Source organism: Malaclemys terrapin, chromosome 4 (assembly GCF_027887155.1).
Source record: "Malaclemys terrapin pileata isolate rMalTer1 chromosome 4, rMalTer1.hap1, whole genome shotgun sequence".
In the NCBI taxonomy this organism is placed as follows: domain Eukaryota; kingdom Metazoa; phylum Chordata; order Testudines; family Emydidae; genus Malaclemys; species Malaclemys terrapin.
This window is the reverse complement of record NC_071508.1, coordinates 71,168,896-71,186,855: the sequence shown is the minus strand read 5'-3', so window position 1 is coordinate 71,186,855 and position 17,960 is coordinate 71,168,896. Positions and strand designations below refer to the sequence as shown.

The 17,960-nt window shown below is 39.5% G+C and overlaps 1 protein-coding gene across 3 annotated transcripts in view; it reads right to left on the bottom strand.

Moving 5' to 3' along the window:
- CTTN (cortactin) overlaps positions 1 to 17,415 on the bottom strand; it is a 35,544-nt gene extending 18,129 nt beyond the window's left edge. For 2 of the 3 annotated variants that reach the window (XM_054025518.1, XM_054025516.1), the window contains exons 1-8: positions 12,656 to 12,751; positions 12,135 to 12,208; positions 9,855 to 9,984; positions 4,311 to 4,421; positions 3,450 to 3,504; positions 2,366 to 2,476; positions 1,297 to 1,407; positions 493 to 603 (exon numbers count right to left, since the gene is read on the bottom strand). In XM_054025518.1, coding sequence (XP_053881493.1) covers positions 493 to 603; positions 1,297 to 1,407; positions 2,366 to 2,476; positions 3,450 to 3,504; positions 4,311 to 4,421; positions 9,855 to 9,984; positions 12,135 to 12,208; positions 12,656 to 12,751 — 799 coding nt within the window. Of the gene's footprint in view, positions 1 to 492; positions 604 to 1,296; positions 1,408 to 2,365; positions 2,477 to 3,449; positions 3,505 to 4,310; positions 4,422 to 9,854; positions 9,985 to 12,134; positions 12,209 to 12,655; positions 12,752 to 17,177 lie in introns of those variants that run through there. The other variant, XM_054025517.1, reaches the window with a different exon arrangement.
- Positions 17,416 to 17,960: the final 545 nt, after the last annotated feature.

The window sequence follows — 17,960 nt, the reverse complement described above, 5'->3', positions numbered from 1 at the left end:
AGTTTCTACCTCCTGCAGGTGTGGGTATACATTGGGGAGGGGGCATTGGAGAGGGGGAGGAAAACAGGGCAAGGAAGAGGAAAATAGTTTGAGTACAGTGAGCAGGATTTGTCCTGGTATATGAACTGGCAGTTTACATAGGATAGGAGTCATTTCGGAGAGGCTGGCTTCCAAAATTTTACTGGTGGGGGGTGGGGGGGGGGCGGGGGAAAATCAAGAATCCAAGCTAAGTGCACATTCATAAGGCTATTCCAACATATCTCCTGACCCGCTAAATCAATATTTTCAGTGGCTCTCAATACCAGTCATGACTTGTTAAACCAGTTGTAAAGACATTCCACCGACTGCAACACAGTAACATTTCAAACATGGAGAAGCAACTACAATGCTAGCTACTATGAAACAGTTTTACCAGAGCTACAGAGAAAATAAACTGTAAAATGAACCAGAAGCATGTTAAAAGTGTAGTTAAGAAGTTGAACTCAAACATACCTTTCTGGGATTCGTGCAGTTGCACTTTCTCCTGATGATCCCAACCAAGTGCACATTTGTCCTGTCTGTCTGTCTGTACACCAAACTTGCCTCCAAATCCTTTCACATAATCTATGTACATAAAATTCCACAAGCCATTAGTGTGATTGTTACAGATAACATTTTGAACAAAATAGGGATATTATAGATGAGACAGTTTATCCCCTAGTATTTCATTAACAGTACTGAATTATTTTCATGGTCCATTTCCCCTTGCCAAGTCACCTCCCCAGTGGGGAATGGGAAGCACAGCAATCCGAAAAACTAATATAAAAGTCAGAAAGTGCAGAACAGCTCACCCCCACAATACTCTGATTTACACTGTAGTAAGTGTCTCAACATTCACAGAATAGGTACATGGCAGATAAGAGAAGGACACTTCTGATGCATGCACACCTCCTCTACGCTACCAAAAAAATATATTATGATATGGTTCTTTATCCAGATATTATTATTATTGCTGTTTATTATTTGTATTATAGTTATAAAGTCATGCAATCTGATCTGCATCTGAAGACCATCATGTCCTACTGACTTCTGTGAAACTCCACATGGGTATCAAAGTTCTCCCATATGGATCAGATTGCAAGACTGGGGATGGATTTTGCAATTACATACTTTCTAGTTTAAAAAAAAAAAAAAATCTCACTGGCAAGAATGCTGATATTTTAACAGTATACTTCCCAGCTTTGAGGTTCTCACCCTTACTTAAGAGTGTTAGACTCAACCCATAAACTTTATTAAATAAAAGTATGTAATAAAAACCTTTCTGTGATTCGTGCTTTTCTGTTTTGCCTTGATATTCAAAGCCAACTGCACTTTTGTCCACTTTGTCCTTGTCAACCCCATATTTACCACCAAAGCCTCTGGAATAATCTGGAGACAGGAGTAAACAGAGTTTTATTTACAAATGTACAGTAATAAGACATTATTAAGACAAGACTGCTTCAACCACAGCCACTTGTTTTAAATTATGTATTAGAAGAATACTGACATCCCTGGCTAATCTAGATCCAGGATATTAAGTCTTAAATTCTTCAGAACGTATCACTTAACGTTTTCCCCTTAAGCAGGAGAAAATAGAACAGCAGTGTCAAAGCTAGCCAAAGCACTGAATGATGTGAGGAATTTTAATCTTTTAAAGAGTTCAGTTATATCTAGGCATTGAAACAGTGAAATTACAATGGAATTCTAAAGCTACATCAAGAGCAGTATGGTCGCCATTAAAAAAAAAAAAAAAAAAAAAGGTTGTTACTTCAGGTAATAATGTGATGCAAATATATTATTTAGCACTGGTCAGAAAATGGGAAGATTTTGAGATAAATGTGTCCCTTTGTTTGCTGAAAAAAATTTAAACTTTTTTTTTTTTGGTAAACAATTTTTTGACCAGCTATAACAACACTATATTAACTCTGGAAATCCCTAAGTGTTACCAACATATTAGTAAAATTTACATTTTAACTATCGGGTGATTTTGTTAGAAATACCTCACTGCTGTATTTGAGCACTTAAGGTTTTAATATTAGATTGGTAAAAAATTTCAAAAGTTGCCAGAAGTTTTTTTGCAAAAAGTTTGTTGATCAGCTCTGGTTACAACGTAATTGAAACTTGACCTCCACTTGGAATCCTTGTGTTCATTAAACTAAAGTGTATGGTTTAAAGTTCTCCTTCAAGAAGAAAAAGTTTTCAGTAACTTTTAACGACTTATCTAGTGTACATAATGATACAAATATCTATCAATATTTACCAAAATGAAATATTTTACAAGACTGTTCCTGGTAAATGCACCTGCACCACATAAAAAATAGAACAAAAAACATACATGTCGACTAACCTTTTTGAGATTCATGCTTCTCTGTTTTACCCTGGTAATCGAAGCCCACTGCACTCTTGTCTACTCTGTCGGCCTGCACTCCATATTTACCACCAAAACCACTTGAGTAATCTGAGTCCAGAGAACAAAACACAATCAAACACATGGTGAGTTCATGTGTCATAGTCAATGTTGCAATGCAGAAATCCAGAATAATATCTCAGTTTGAAAATAGCTACTAGCCCACAAAATAAAACTTACAAACACAACAAGCAGAATTTAGCATAGTACCATGGCTCATGATGTCACAAGGATGTGTCAGTGTTCCCTATTTGTAAATCTGGATGCTGTTAAAACTTCTGCCTAAGGTAATTTTGTGTTTTGCGTTTAGTCTGCCCTTTCATTTATAGTTGTCCAAAACACAGGAACCATTTACTTCATTAATATTAACCCCATTAACACTCCCGCCCCCAGAAGAGATTAAATGCAAGGCTATACTCTTATTTTGTTTTCTAGCAAGTTTTAAACATTAGTATGATCTTACTCCTCTACTTCTTGTCATATAGGCAGGAGAGGGCTGGGGGTGAAGATCATCACTGCAAGGAGAGGGAAGGGGCACAGAATAGAAAGGCTCTGCTATGCCCCATTCTCCACTAGCATATAGTCCTTCTGGGAACTGGCATAAGTTAAAGCTGCCCCTGGGGGTTATCTTCACCAGGGCCAGGTGGCTGAAATCTAGGGAGCAGTGACCTCTCCCAGACAGCCCCACCCATCCCCCAGACTTTCCAGAGAACCCAGTCTAAAATATTGGGGGTGGGGAACAAAGGACAAGTCAGACCCTTAAAGACAAACAGAGCATTTCATTTTGTTAAGGCCAAGTGAGTAGTTTTTGAGTCCACTTACTACAAAAGAGTAGTAAATCATTTTGGACGCAGAATAATTGGATAGCTGACAATGCAGGTTGAGGCCCCATTGTGCTAGGCACCTTACAAACAGTGTTTCCTCAACAGTTTTATATACAAGCTATTGTAGTAGAGTCTTATAACAAGCAGCTAATATTGATAACAGTTATTTATTTACATACACATTCACCTCAACACTTTACCTTTTTGAGAGGCATGTTTCTCTGTTTTCCCCTGGTATTCAAAACCCACAGCAGACTGTAGGAGAAATAATACAGTAATAAGCATTCCTAAAAAAAAGTCAGACATTAGTAATACAAAATAGTCTACTTCAGCAGAAAAGAAATCAGAGCTTAGTGATGTTCCAAGCCTCTTGGTTCTGGAGCATAAGTGTCTGTTTAGATTACCGGGCCAATATCCTCAAAACATTAGAGAGGAACAGATCCATTAAGCTATCTTTCTCAGCCTCCGCCAAAGCAGATTGTTCCCTGCCGTACATTAGGGTCTTGTCAGGTTTAGTGATTCAGTACACTGGAGCTTCCACCACTTCCAGCGGGAGGTTATTTCATCAGTATTAGGTTCACTCCCTCTGGGGCACCTGGCATTGGCCACTGCCGGTAGACAGGATACTGGGCTGGATGGACCCAGTATGGCCGTTCTTATGTTCAGTCTGGGACAGTGTCCCCACCTTGATAGTCAGCCTAGTGGTTCAGTTTGCTAGGTGCCCCAAACCATGCTAAATTCCCTCCCTACTTGGTGTTCATCTTTCTGGTCACATAAACATATGTAGCTTGGCTAACTGACATGTTTTCAATCTTTTTTTTCAAATCGGGCCATCCTTCAACTTAATTGTGGGGGAAGGATTTTTGTTTCTTAAGAAAGTATTAATCCATAATAACCAAAGCCAATTTACTGATATGCACAAAGTACAGTGCTAAAAATGAATGACAGTGATGTTTACACCTAGCAGTAGCAGTTTTTAGCATGATAAAACCAATACGCTATGTAAAAACTGATGAACACAACTGCTGTAAGTAACTGGAATACTGTAGGAAATTACTAACCTGGTCAACTCTGTCCATTTGTACTCCAAACTTGCCTCCGAAACCTCTTACTGAGTCCACTTGGGAGCAGTGTTTAGAAAGCTTAGATTGATATTCATGGCCAACAGCTGACTGAAAGAAGTTAGAAATCCAAAAATGGATTACTGCATCTAACAAAAATGGTAACACACTATACTTTGTAAGTCTAAAAACAAAGAAGTTTGAGATTAGGCACCACCTAGAGGCCTATTTATAATTTCTGTGGCTCTTTAGACATGCAAATTGTCAGCATTAGTAGCAGTTGCACAGTGAAAGCCATGCATGTTAAGTGTCCAATTCTGCAAAATGCCCACATAAAGATTTCTCATAGGAATAAGAATCTGTAGGATTGTGTCACCAAGTTGTCAATATAGTCCTAGGAAAGAAAGTGATCAAAATCCCAGGAAAGAGTCTGGAAGCATTGAGTGAGTGAGTGTTTCACCCAGGATTTATAAATTAAACTACAGAGGTGGTAAAAGCAAAGATATTGAATCAAATCCTATTGCCATGATCCAAGGCTTAGAAGGGAGCCCTCACTTCCAATAAAATACAAGGAGTGATAATTGTGTATGCAGCTATCGACCATATACAGTAGAAAAATGATCACTACAAACTTAAACACAAGATACTTCTTGGACAAAAGAAACTTCGTAGAATTCTGCAAGTTTAAAGCAAAAGGCTAACATCAAAGGCTGCCTAAACCGAATGCAGCATTCACATCCACCAGACATTAAATTTATCATTGGATAGCAAGAACATTTTTTTAACATAGGCATGATGTGGTATTACATTAAAAAAAACCCACGAATTTTCATAGCCTAAAAGAAATAATCATTAATTTAGGAAAACAGGAATGACAGTTCTGGGAGATAACACCATCCAAAAGTTATGCGGATAGAAAATATACTTCCTCATATACTATGTTAATTCTAGTCAAATGTCATTAGCTGCCTCAGATCACTAGTTTACTATTTGAGCCCCATGCAACTTGAACAACAAAACATGTTTCTAGGAACGCTATTCTTATTTCACTTTGTTGCCCAATCACTTCATTATACTTTGGCAGGGAATTTTTTAAACCAGAGAGAGGGGAAAGTAATTTGACTCTATTTACAAACAAACACACAGTTATCACAAATTCCTGTCTTCGTAAGCAGACAATTTCAGATAGAGAATCGATATCTGCTAAAAGACTAATGGTGATCACTGTAGTAAAATCAAAATAATTTCCATTGCAGTAGAAAAGTAGGCAGCTAATTGTTGAAAGGTATTTGATTACTGTAGTAAATATTAAAACTAAAATAATTGAAGTTGGTTCCCATGATCATTGGCACATTTCTGTTTTATGGTACAGAAAGCTAGAGTTATGGCTATAAACAACTTCTGGCTAGGGCTATCATTTACATTAATATTTTCATTCAGTATGCTACAGGAAGTTGCTAGACATTCTCTTTCCCAAAGTCTATATCAGAATAAAGACTCTTACCACTTCCCACCATTTGCTTTTCAAGTTATCACTGTTAAACAGTACAAAATGGCAAGTGACAGTACAAAGCACATTCCATCTCTTATCAGTCAACAGCTTTTCCAAAGCCTGGTTTCATGACCATTTCATGGCTTAATGTGTTTTTTTTTTTCCTCCCTTCTGTTCCAATCAGTCACTGGAACATGAGCCAGGCATAACATCTTAAAGTACAATAATGTTACATTGAATTACAAAGGAGCCAGGAGCAATCTTCAAATAAGACAAGATGGTATGAAATTACACACTAGAAAGTGCATCCTACTCTATCTACTGATAAAGCTTCAAATTTGCACTAATATAATCCCCAAACCATGCACTGTGTCCAAACTGAATAATTTGGTCAGATACTGGGAAATGTGACAAGGAAGAGGATTTCTATTATCCCTGTGCTGAGCGAGAGGGCTCTGCGATTACTAGTCCAATCTAATGGCTGGAGCTGCTGCCACAGCCCTTCCACAACTCCTCTCCACGAATGAAAGGTCTGCTGCATGTAGCTCTGCCAAAGATTGAGGAGCTGAGTTCTGTGGCATAGATCTCTAGCTCTGGCTCACAGCATGTTGTCCAATGCAGTGGAATGGCAATGGTTCCACTGCATCAGGCCGCCCTGTACCCACGGATCTGTAAATGAGTGGGAGAGGTAGAGAATTGGTTTTGATTCAAGTGAACATATCCTTATATCAGCAGAACCCTGGCAGCTATATAATACTTGTGCTTTAGTTTTTGATGGTTTTGTGAACAATCTGCACTGAACATTTAGCCATTGAGGAATGCTTATTTTTCATTCTCAGCCTACTGGGATATGTAAAAAATACTAAAAGCCTTGATTCCCATATCAACATCTTTCTCTGTAGTATACAGTACCTGCTTTAATATCTCTGACAGACATATATGGACTACACTGGAATTTTAAATCCAACTGAGCATCCCTGATAAAAGACATTCAATAGGAAGATGTTAGGTGGAGTTCCATACTGGAATTCTTGAATATCTGACTAAATGAATCACCTGGGCTCAAACTTCTACTATCTACTCAGTCCAGAGAGGCGTTCAAGCAACTGGCCTGAAAATTGTATGTGAACATGTTATCATTGAAACACACACATACATTTCTTAACACTTACCCAAGCTGCTTCCATGAGTCAAGATGACTGATAATACGATACAAAAATGAGACATGCACAGCCTACACCAGAATCCAGCAAACTACATTTTGCAGTCAGCCTTGCTTTGAGAAGTTTGCTGCTGATTCAGAGAACCACTAATAGGTGCGTGCCAACCTGAAATCCTTGTGAAATGAGCAGTTCAGTACTGGCATAAAATATAACACTGGACTCTTTAAATGAACACAAGTTCACCAGAAGCCTTGGCTAGCTAAGCAAAAGAGTTTTGAAAGTACCTCCAGCTGCAAAGAATTATATTCTCAACACATAGAGAAGTGAAGCTTTGCTGAACATAATATTATGAAGCAATTGTCCACTTACAAAATGTGGAAATTATTAATCTGAGTATAATAAAGATGTTGCCAAATTCTGTATGCCAACTCTGATTTAAATGTAGGTTAGACACTTCTTTATAATTCTGACCAACCCAGTATGCCTCTTTCATGTAGCTTGTTGATAATGGGTGGTGGCTAGTTTTCAGTGACAATGGGTTTTTTTAAGTGGGGATGGGAGGAATTTTCAAAGCAGTGCAGAGAATTTATTCACACATCTTTGTGGAAGATCTGTGGCTAAAATCCCCCTGCACTGTTTTGAAAGTCTTAAGCAGTATGTTTAGCTAGGTGTTTCCCTTCCTGCTTTAACAAATTCAACTAATTAAATCAGTACGCTATCTGTTTTTTCTTCTTCCATGGCACCACATCAGAATGGAAAGCTTCTCTTCCTATTTCATAACTAAACACCAAGTGTCAAGTACTCAAAGATGTAACTCTGTATATTTAAAATATTCAAAAGATTGATTTAAAAAAACCTCACTCCACTGGAAACCCGTGGTGAAATAGTACTCTGGTAGATTTTAATTAATCCTGGAGCTCTGACCCATGCAGTTATGCAAGTGATCAGTTAGGTCCACATCTAACTTATGACATTTAGACTTTAGGGCAAAATCCTGGCCTACTGAAGTCAATGGTTAAACTCCCATTGAGTTAAAAGGAAGCAGGATTTTGCCTGCAGTGAAGAGCTAGGTAGATGCCCTTGAAAAGGAAAGGACTGGTCTTTTAAAGGATAAATAATTGTATGGCAGTGTTTCCCAAATGTGGGACAGCGCTTGTGTAGGGAAAGGCTGGGCCGGTTTGTTTACCTGCCCCGTTCACAGGTCTGGCCGATCGCGGCTCCCACTGGCTGCGGTTCGCCGCTCTAGGCCAATTGGAGCTGCTGGAAGCGGCAGCCAGTACGTCTATCGGACACGGCAGGTAAACAAACCGGCCCGGCCCACCAGGGGCTTTCACTACACAAGCGCTGTCCCAAGTTTGGGAAATACTGTTCTATGGTATTGTGGTATCATTTTAAAGATCTGTTTGCACCATCACAAGTATTGATAGGACAGACATCCAGACAGTTAAAATTTTGCTCTTTTACAAAAAGTTAAGTGTTATAAATACAGCACTATCTGCAATATTTGTTATTAGCTCCCCCCACCCCCCAAAAATTGTTTACCATCCCCTTAGAAGCAGTCTTAGCATTTGTTTATTTAATGCATTCAGTTAGAATCCTAAATGGATGTGGGGAGGCATAAGTAGCCAGCATTAGAGAGCTTGGAGCCCACAAGGTAGACTTAATAACTTAATCCAATAATTATCTTACCCCAGTTCTCCATCGATTTCTGTTAGTTTGTTTTAAGGGTACAATGAGGTTTATATAGCAAAATTTCTGTGAAACAATGGCGCCCTGCCTACAAACAAACCAAAATCTGTTGGATATGCTTAATAGGTAATGGAGTATCTTGGAAGCCATCTTGCTAGGTAAACACAAAGTTAGTTAAGCAAGAAACTAAAATGTAATCTTATTTAGGCCTCAATATTTTAACTCTAATTTTCTTACAGTACAGTATTGTGCTGTTTTAAATATTGACTCAATAGTTTATATTTCAAAGATTGCAACTACTATCTGCCTAAAATACAAAGCCATTTTCTGGATATCTGAGTTATTTCTCGCTGCTCATTTTTTCATGCTTTTTTGAAGTGAGAGCTAGCTTCAAATTCAAGAAAAGATAAATACATTTATTTATTCATTCATTCTAAGACAGTCTCAAGTACACAAAGAATTGATGCAGCAAATGAAATAGAAAATTGATTTATTCATATCTAGGTGCTTTCTTAATTTAGAAGAGAATCTTTAGAAACCTACACATTTACAGGAGGAGAGAGAACTCAGGGCCATGAATTTCTGTTTATTGCCCGTGACCTGTCCATGACTTCTACTAAGATTACCCATGACTAAATCTTAGCCTTACTAATGAGCACATGGCATAAGCAAGGCAATGAGGTCTAAAAATCACAAGACCAGGAAGAGGTGTGGAGCACCAATGCACCAGTTCTCAAAAAGGCTTCCCTTTGTCACTCACAGATGACCCATTAACTCCCTTGAATAAAATGAGACACAGGACCTGATCACACAGAGCCTAGATCTACAGAAAGGTTTTACAAGTATTTACTAGTGTTAGTGGTGTGATATTTTGCTGACAGTTACATCAGCAAAAGCTCTAGAGTGAACACAGTTATACTAGAATAAAGATGGTTTATACTGCCATAAGTTATTTTGATTCCCAAACTGAAATAATCTATAGCAGTATGAACACTTTTATACAGATATAACTGCATCTACACTAGGGAGTTTGGCACTTTTACTGTACTGATATCATTAAAACAGCAAAACTCTCATATAGACAGGCCTAATTCACAAAAATAGTCCCATCTCACTGACTACAATGGAACTTAGGTGAGTAAGGCTTGCAGCATCAGACCCATCCACAATACATCTCCTGAGAAGACATTTTACACTTACTTTATCCATACGGTCTTGTTCCACACCAAACTTCCCTCCATAGCCACGGGAAGCTTTTGGTCCTGTTTCAAGCTCTTTCTCCTTGAGGCTCTGGTGTTCTTGGAACACATTCTCTCTCAGCTGGTGAATGCTTTAAAACAGAGAATCCAGTAGTTATATAATAAAATGTTATAGACACGGTTAACGTTAAGACTTCCTCAGAGACAAGACTTTCTACTTGATGTGCTAATTTTACACCCAAAAACCTGATCTTACCAGGATTTATCTTTTAATCCTAAAGTTAAGTGTACAATACGCATTTCATTTTTTTTTTAAATCCTTCAGTACACCAAGCACTTCAAGTCTGGTTTTAAGAAGTTTGACATTCATTTCATTGTGAAATCTGTTTTCAAAAAACAAAAAATCCAGAACAAACCCTTCATTTTAAGATCTACCATCCTGCATTTGGGCTATAACAGGGAGGAGTAGTTTGCTATTTGATATTAATCCTGAACAGTTGATTACCTAGTTACCAAATATGATTTTGTTTTTGTTTACCCTATGTAGGTATTTATATGGCCCTCATCACTGTAGCATTCTCTCTTCCCTTACTCACTTCTTTCTTGTTAGTTCTCTCCTAGTGTGGGTTTTTTGTGGGGGGAAAGGGGAAAAACAGACTGTAAGCTTTTCATATCAGGGACCATCTCTTCCAGTGCATTTGAACAGTACCTTCTACAATGGGGTCCTAATCCCAGTTGGGGCTTTTGGACATTACCCTAATATAAAAAACAAGGAGGAACTGAAAGTAGGTTGATTCCCTTTCCCCTCCGCAACCTCTCTCTCTGGAAATAGGAAAAGAAGCTGGGTGTAGGGGGAAAACCAGTGATGTAAGCTTGTCAGTTAGAGGATTAGGATACCCAGACCATGAAGTTGCATCCCTTATCATCTTAGCTAATAGTTATAGTTCTGGCATTCGCAATATCCCCAGCAATAAGTTCCACAAGCTGACTGTGCATTTTATGAAGGTGTATTTCCTTTTGTTTGTTTTAAACCTGCTGCCTATTAATTTAATTGGGTGACCACTGGTTCTTGTCTAATGTGAAGGGGTAAACAACACTTCCCTGTTCGCTTTCTCCACACCATTAATGATTGTATAGACCCCTATCATACTGCCCCTTCCTTAGTCATCTCTTTTCCAAGCTGAATGGTCCCATTCTTTTTATTCTCTCCTCACACAGAAGCTGTTCCATACCCCACTTTTGTTGTCCTTCTCTGTACCTTTTCCAATTCCAGTTTTTGGAGATCAGGTGACCAGAACTGCATGGAGCATTCGACATGTGGGCATAGCATGTATTTATATAGTGGCATTATGATATTTTCTATTTTATTATCTATCCCTTTCCTAATGGTTCATAACATTGTTAGCTTTTTTCACTACTGCTGCACATTGAGCAGATGCTTTCTGCTCAAAGTAGGCCATTTAACTATTAAAAATGTCATATACTTCAGTAGTTCCTTATTTTCAGCATTTGTGACCTTTTACTCCTTCAGCAAACAATGGGCACCTACATACTACAGTGACTAGTGCCCTATGAATATGTAAGATAGAAGGAAGAGCTAGAACACTCTTTACCTTTCCAATGCAGAAGTCAGTTTTGAGACTAAAATTTCAAGCATGCCTTGTTAGGAAGTACGAGATTGAGAATTTGGTTGTAAGACAACTTACCATTTAAACAAGCTTGCGAGCTGATGGTCCATTGTGACATATGCATTTTCCTTTCTGATAGAGGCTAAAATATTGTTACAATATATTTTGACATGCCAGAATTTTAGAAGTTAGACCAACCATTTTTAAAGCTAATTCTAGGAATATAGGGCCTAAATCTATCCCCAGGAAATGGAGCTGTGTGTACCGCCTGACTCAAAAATGTACATATCATATGGTGATATACATCTTTTCACCTGAGCACCAGTGCGTAACTGTGACTATTACAATGAGCAATTGTAAAACCTGTAGCCAGAGAGTAAGACTTTTAAGGTGCCTGCAGACACAAAAGAGGCAAGAAGAATCATGTTTCCAGTGAAGAAAACACTATAACATCAATTCTTATTTTATTTTACAACTAGAGATGCTGGCAGCCATAAAGGACTAGCAACTTTGGAAAGGATTTGTGTAACCAATGCTCTATAGAGAGTCTCTTATATTTTATCCATCAGGATGTAAGTTACTAAGGATCTGAACTTATCAAAAATTGCCTACATTAACAGTCACAAAGGAATCAAGAAGAAGAGCTAGTTTACTTGATGTGTTCTTGATGTCCAGATCCTTGCACAGTTTTAGCACCCCAGCGCTGTTCTTTCTCACTCACATCATTCTGTCAAAGACATGTAATAAGTTAAAAATTATTAGACTTTAACCCAAGATTTCAGAGTTTCAGCACTTCGAAGGCCTTAAGGTTCTCTCATGCCACTAAAACTAGAAAGATTAATTAACAACCTCACTGCCCCATTCACCTGTTTCTACTACAATCACTTCCCTGTCTTTTTTTTCCAATCGCCAATGCATAGAACATACTCCCAGTTCAAAATCATTACAAGGTCTTCATTTAAACCCTTCTCTTTTTCCTTCACTGCCCAGCTAAATAAAGCAATTTAATCAATCACACACACACACAAAAGAATCCTAGTTATTCTCTCATACAGGTTGCCAAATATTTCCCATCTACTCTGCATATTTTGCTTAGATGTAGCTCTTCAGAGCAGGAACTATCTTCACTATATAGCATCATCAGTACTTAAATAATAAAGTTTGGGAACCATACCTCAAAATCAGGATCTGTCTCCCAGTCATCAGCTCCATCACTCTGGTTGACAGAAATGGCGTGACCTGCAGTAGCCTTCCACATCTGAAACATCATCAAATGAAGTACTGTCACACTGGAGTTACATTTAAATTCATTTCACATTATGACTGGGTTGATTAAGGACTAGTCCAATATTCCGAATATACTAGAGAAGTAAATTATTTAACTAGACAACATTTGTAATATTGGCAGTTACAGCAGATGTGGTTACTAATAATATCAGTTGTCCAGTTGCATTTGCAAACCAGACAGATAACTCAGTGTGTTTTTTCTATTGACATTATAGAAAGGCCAGAAATAATCATTGGCATTCTTTCAAAGAGAATGAGGAAGTTCCTTCTGGTAAGAGTCAACATGTGTGTGCTTACTTCATTTATTAGTAACATGTGATAAACCACTACCATTAATTAGAAAATCTATTTGACCAGAGCTCATCAAAGTTTGCTTCACAAAAAAAAAAAAAAAAAAAAGACATTAACACTCAGATACTATATGTGTACTTTGTCTTAAAAGTAACATTTTTTCTAGCCTTTAGTAATGATGAGCACAGAAATTGCTAAATGCTATATTCTGTAGGTTTCTTTCATGTTTTACATTAATGAGATTCATATATCAAGTATTATGAAAACAATCTGAACAATTTAAAATGTTTGAATACCATTTTGATTTAGAAGGCATTTGTTCACTTACATGCAATAATAGTACACAGACTACATTTTTAAAGATATGTACATATTTTAATCAATTAATATCTTATATTAATGCTCTGCATAATGTTTCAGTATAAAGCAGAAGGAAGAAAGTATTAGGATCAGGAAGTAGGAGCTTTCTTGTCTTTTTATGAAGATTTAATTTTGGGTGTCCAATTTGAGACACTGTCAGGGAACCTGATTTTCAGAGAGAAGGTGCTCAGCACTTTCTGAAAAATCAAACCCTTTTGCAGCATATCAAGTTGGGAACCCCAAAGTTAGGACACCTAAATCATTAGCCATTTTTGAAAATCTGGTTCAGTATAGATGCTGCTGCCAACAGTGGGTTAAGTTTTAGGATTTCAACAAAAAAACGTATGATTGGGAAATATATTTTAACTCTCAAATTGTTTATTTCACATGGATTGGAAGAAGTTGCTTTTCCTCCACTAGTGTACAACGGTAAAGTTCATTAATATTCTATCATTCTGTCTTACTATACATATCTTTTATTTTCTAATTAAGAAATTGTTTATAAATGATTGTCGCTCATGGTGAAATATTTCACATACAAATACCATCTGGAAAAGGAAAGGAAAGTTCCCCCTCAGGTACAATCCAGAGGAAAATGGACCATTCAAATCCAGAAATAATCAACAGTTGCAGTGCTTCAGGCCAGGGGTTGTGTTTGTTACACATTTGTACAGTACCTACCATAATGGAGCTGGGGCTTCTAGGAGGTTACAAATATGTTATGATGTGAACTTTGGTAAGGTCCTGAACCTGTAAACCCTCTGGATATAGAGCTCCTATTGAAGTCAAGTGGGTGTTCCACACATGATCAGGATCAGATCCAAAGAATAGGATGCAACAGATTGCAGGTCTTCATTATTTCATAGTTTTAACTATACTAATATTTCTTTAAATGTTAAGTGCTGTGGTGCTCAGTGTTACAATGCTTAAGTCCCTTCAAGGATCCAATTCTTGCTCTCTTAATCCAAACAACCCACTGAAGCACTGATCCTCCACATGACTGTTCAGTGTTTGCACTGCAGCCTACAAGTTACAAAATAATATCAATTCTGAGTTTAGCAATATCCAAGCCTAACTCTGAATATATTTGTTTCCTCCTCAACCTTGTTAAAAGTGGTAATCAAGAAAGACTGGAAGCTGAAGGACTTTTTATAAACAGTATTTAAAAAAATCCTGGTCAGAGACTATATTATAACAAATGTCCATCCTCTCCCCCAACCAGAGTTCTGTTAGGGTAACTATAAAGGGCACAAAGATATAGTAATAATAATAAAAATCAAATAAGTTCTCTCATTTCCTACTGGGCATAATTTGCAGTCCCACCATAATAGGTTTCCTCAGTAGTTGCTGCTCTGGCAGATCTCTTTCAAACTAGACTACAGAGAAACATGATCCATGCTGTATCCAGGAGTGTCTGACTCATACGGTCAAATTTCTGGAAAAAGGGAACTGCAGTTCAAAACACACAAAGGCTAAATATATGCTTTTGATTTATCAGGCCACTTCTGTCCTTTATCATATTGACGAATCAGCAGCCACAGAGTTTTCCACAAAGCATATTTGGAGGTAGAGGAATTCAGGCTCCCTTCTCCCACAAGGGGCTAAGAACAGGCTCCCTGAACAAGAGGGAGGTGCCAGTCAATTAACTCTGTCAGCAACGCTGTATCTAGAGATGCTTGTTGAAGTCAAAATAACGTATGGGTACCTGTCACAGTGAAATGGCTAACTGTACCTCTTTTCCCTTTATAATCTCTCAGGGTGTACTCATTCAGATGTTAGGACTCCTGCCTTTGCCTATCTCAAGAGGAATTTTGCAATCCTCCCACACCTTTCTGGGAACTGAGGCATATGTGTATACACCATTATTAACCTGCAGGCACAACTGAGGGCAGGCACCTTTGGAAGTTTGTGACCACTGATCACGCAGCTTTCTTTGAAACAGACCAAAGCATTAGAAGAAAAACGGGATTTTAAAATAACAGACTTTGCACATCCAGCTTACCACCCTCTGATGGTAACCTAGAAAGGCATAAAGTCTCCAGGCACAGCCAGGGGCAGTTGTGTCTCTTGATCTGGTTCCCCTGAACAGTTTAACTACGGCCCTCTCTTGAGAGAGGATCCCTTTTCAATCCTGCTAGAGGTTCTCTGTTCTAAACAGTGTTCCCAACCCATCTGGTCAAAACCAGTTTTGTAGGTTAGAGGAGACAAAAATAATCAAAGCTAGCAGTTCTGGCACTGTCCCTTAACAACTTCTGTTTGCTGAGAAGTGCCTACCTTCATTCAGTATTCTACCTACCTATTTCCTCAGACAGCTCTTTACTGAGGTAACCCAATATAGTCACACAGTAAGCATCCAAATAACAAGGTCAACATACAGTATCTATGCATATTACTGAGTAGCTCCAAATCCATTACAGTATCCAATTGTGGAAGTCCTACTGGAAAGCACCAAGAAAGCCAATGAAAAACAAGTGTATTGTACTAATTATTTATTGTCTCCTTCAGGATATAACCAGTTTTCTACCCCAGATAGACACCGAAAGATTGTCAGGCCTGCAGGGCTATCAAGCTCTGACTGTTTGAATGAATGAGATTTTCACACACAAAAATAACCTATGAGTGAGACACATGAAGAATCTTTCATCACCAGAGGCCATGTTAAAAACCAGACTTAAAATTAATCCCAGATGATAGTGACTCCTTCCAAAGGAAAACTATTTAGGAGTCAGCTGCGCTTAATGATGCTTTGTTCCTCATTTGCCTGATTACAGAAAGACACCCCATTCCCTCCAGAAGCCTTGTACAGAGAGCTGCTGTAGGCTCTGGAGTCAGTCACACCCATCTGCATTTAATCCCAGATTCAGTAGGGGATGACTGGCTTTTAGACAGTAACATGGACATGGCTACCACAAGCCTCCCAGGCACAGAGTGAAAACAATGAGCAACAGCCTTGCTCCCAATCTCGAACAGGTAAACCCAGAATGAAGCTCTCTGCTTCACCCACCCAGTATCCCAGAGAAGTCCGCTTCCATATCTCCGAAAGAGAGACCCAGGAAAAAGCTCAAACTGCCTAGTTCACAACGCCCCCCTCGCCCCCTCCACTCTCTCTCTTGGATGTCCCAGAGAGAGGGGGGACTAGCTGAAGGCCCTAGATAAACAGCCACAGTTCAGGAGGACGGGATAAGGGGAGAGAGAAAACAAAGAAAGTTAGTCATGTAGCTGTACAGTGCGTGACGGGGGGGGGGCGGGCAGCTGCTATGGACCAAATAATTAACACCTCTCTGGGGCAGCTAGTATCCTGCCCCCGCCCTAAGCCTCCCCCCATCCCCCGCTCAGACCGCAACACACAGCCGAAGCTCCGTCATCAAAACCTGGTGCGGGGGGCGAGATTAGCCTGTAAGAGGAAATATAACCCGGGCAGTCTCCTCTAACCCCACCACCTTCAGCAGCCACAGTCGTCCATACCCCCAGTTAAAGCCAGGGCAAGCCCAAGACTAGCTCCCGCTAGCTTTACTGGGGCTAATAGGGAGAGATGTGGTGAACCCATCCCGGGTCGGTTGCCCCCCCTCTGCCCCCCAAAGGGGGTGGCCTGACTTCCTTTAGACACCCACGGCTTTGAAGAGCAAAACAACTGGCAGAGAGAGGAAGGCAACCGCAGCGGCCCCCGGGGGAAAGGGGAGAACACGGGAAAGCAAACAGAGCCAGTCTCATCCTCCTCCCCAGCTTTCCGCCCAGGGAATTGCGCCCATGCCACTTACTTTGTTCCCAGCTCACTTCCTGACTGCACAGCTTCTGCAGCTGCTGGCTGGTGCTTCCTAGCTCTGCCGCTGCTGCTGCAATTTCCGCTTCTCCCAGGCTCCCATTTCCTGTTCTTTCATCACACGTCAGGAGGTGGGATATGGCTGCACAAGCTTCAGTGCTGATGGGGCCCCGAGCGGCGCTACCCGAGTCCCCCCGTCTGCTTATCCCCGCAGCTTCCCAGATCCCTTTGTCTACGCAAGAATCGTTGCTTCTGGGATCGGAGCTGCTCCCTAGACCACACTCCGGGAAACCGACCATCTCCACTGCGCTTCCCACGTCTCACTCTCTCTGCCCTCCGGCAGCTTTCCAGAGCCCATTATTCATGCATCCTAAGCAGTTCTCTGGTGGCGGGCCTTCCTTCTGCTGCTCTGTGGAGTTTATTTCAACAAGTCAGACTTGTCAAACTGGGATAACCTGAATGAGCCACATGAAAGTACTAGTCTCGAAGATTGCAAATTCCGGGAGAGCGCTTAGATACATACTGTGGCAATAGGGGGACCCACAGAAAACACTAATATCGAGACGCCTTTTAAACGGCTATAAAATAAGCAAAAAGTGGGGACTTTCTTGCCAAAGGATAAAACGTGATAGCTCTACAGAGTATCGCCCTCACCCCATTGCAACAATATTGGTTAGCGTGAATTTAACCGTACAAATGACAAGGAAATAAAAATGTTACCGTGAGGCAGGACTGTTATAATTTGAATAAGGGACATTAAATATGGATAATCTAAATGTCT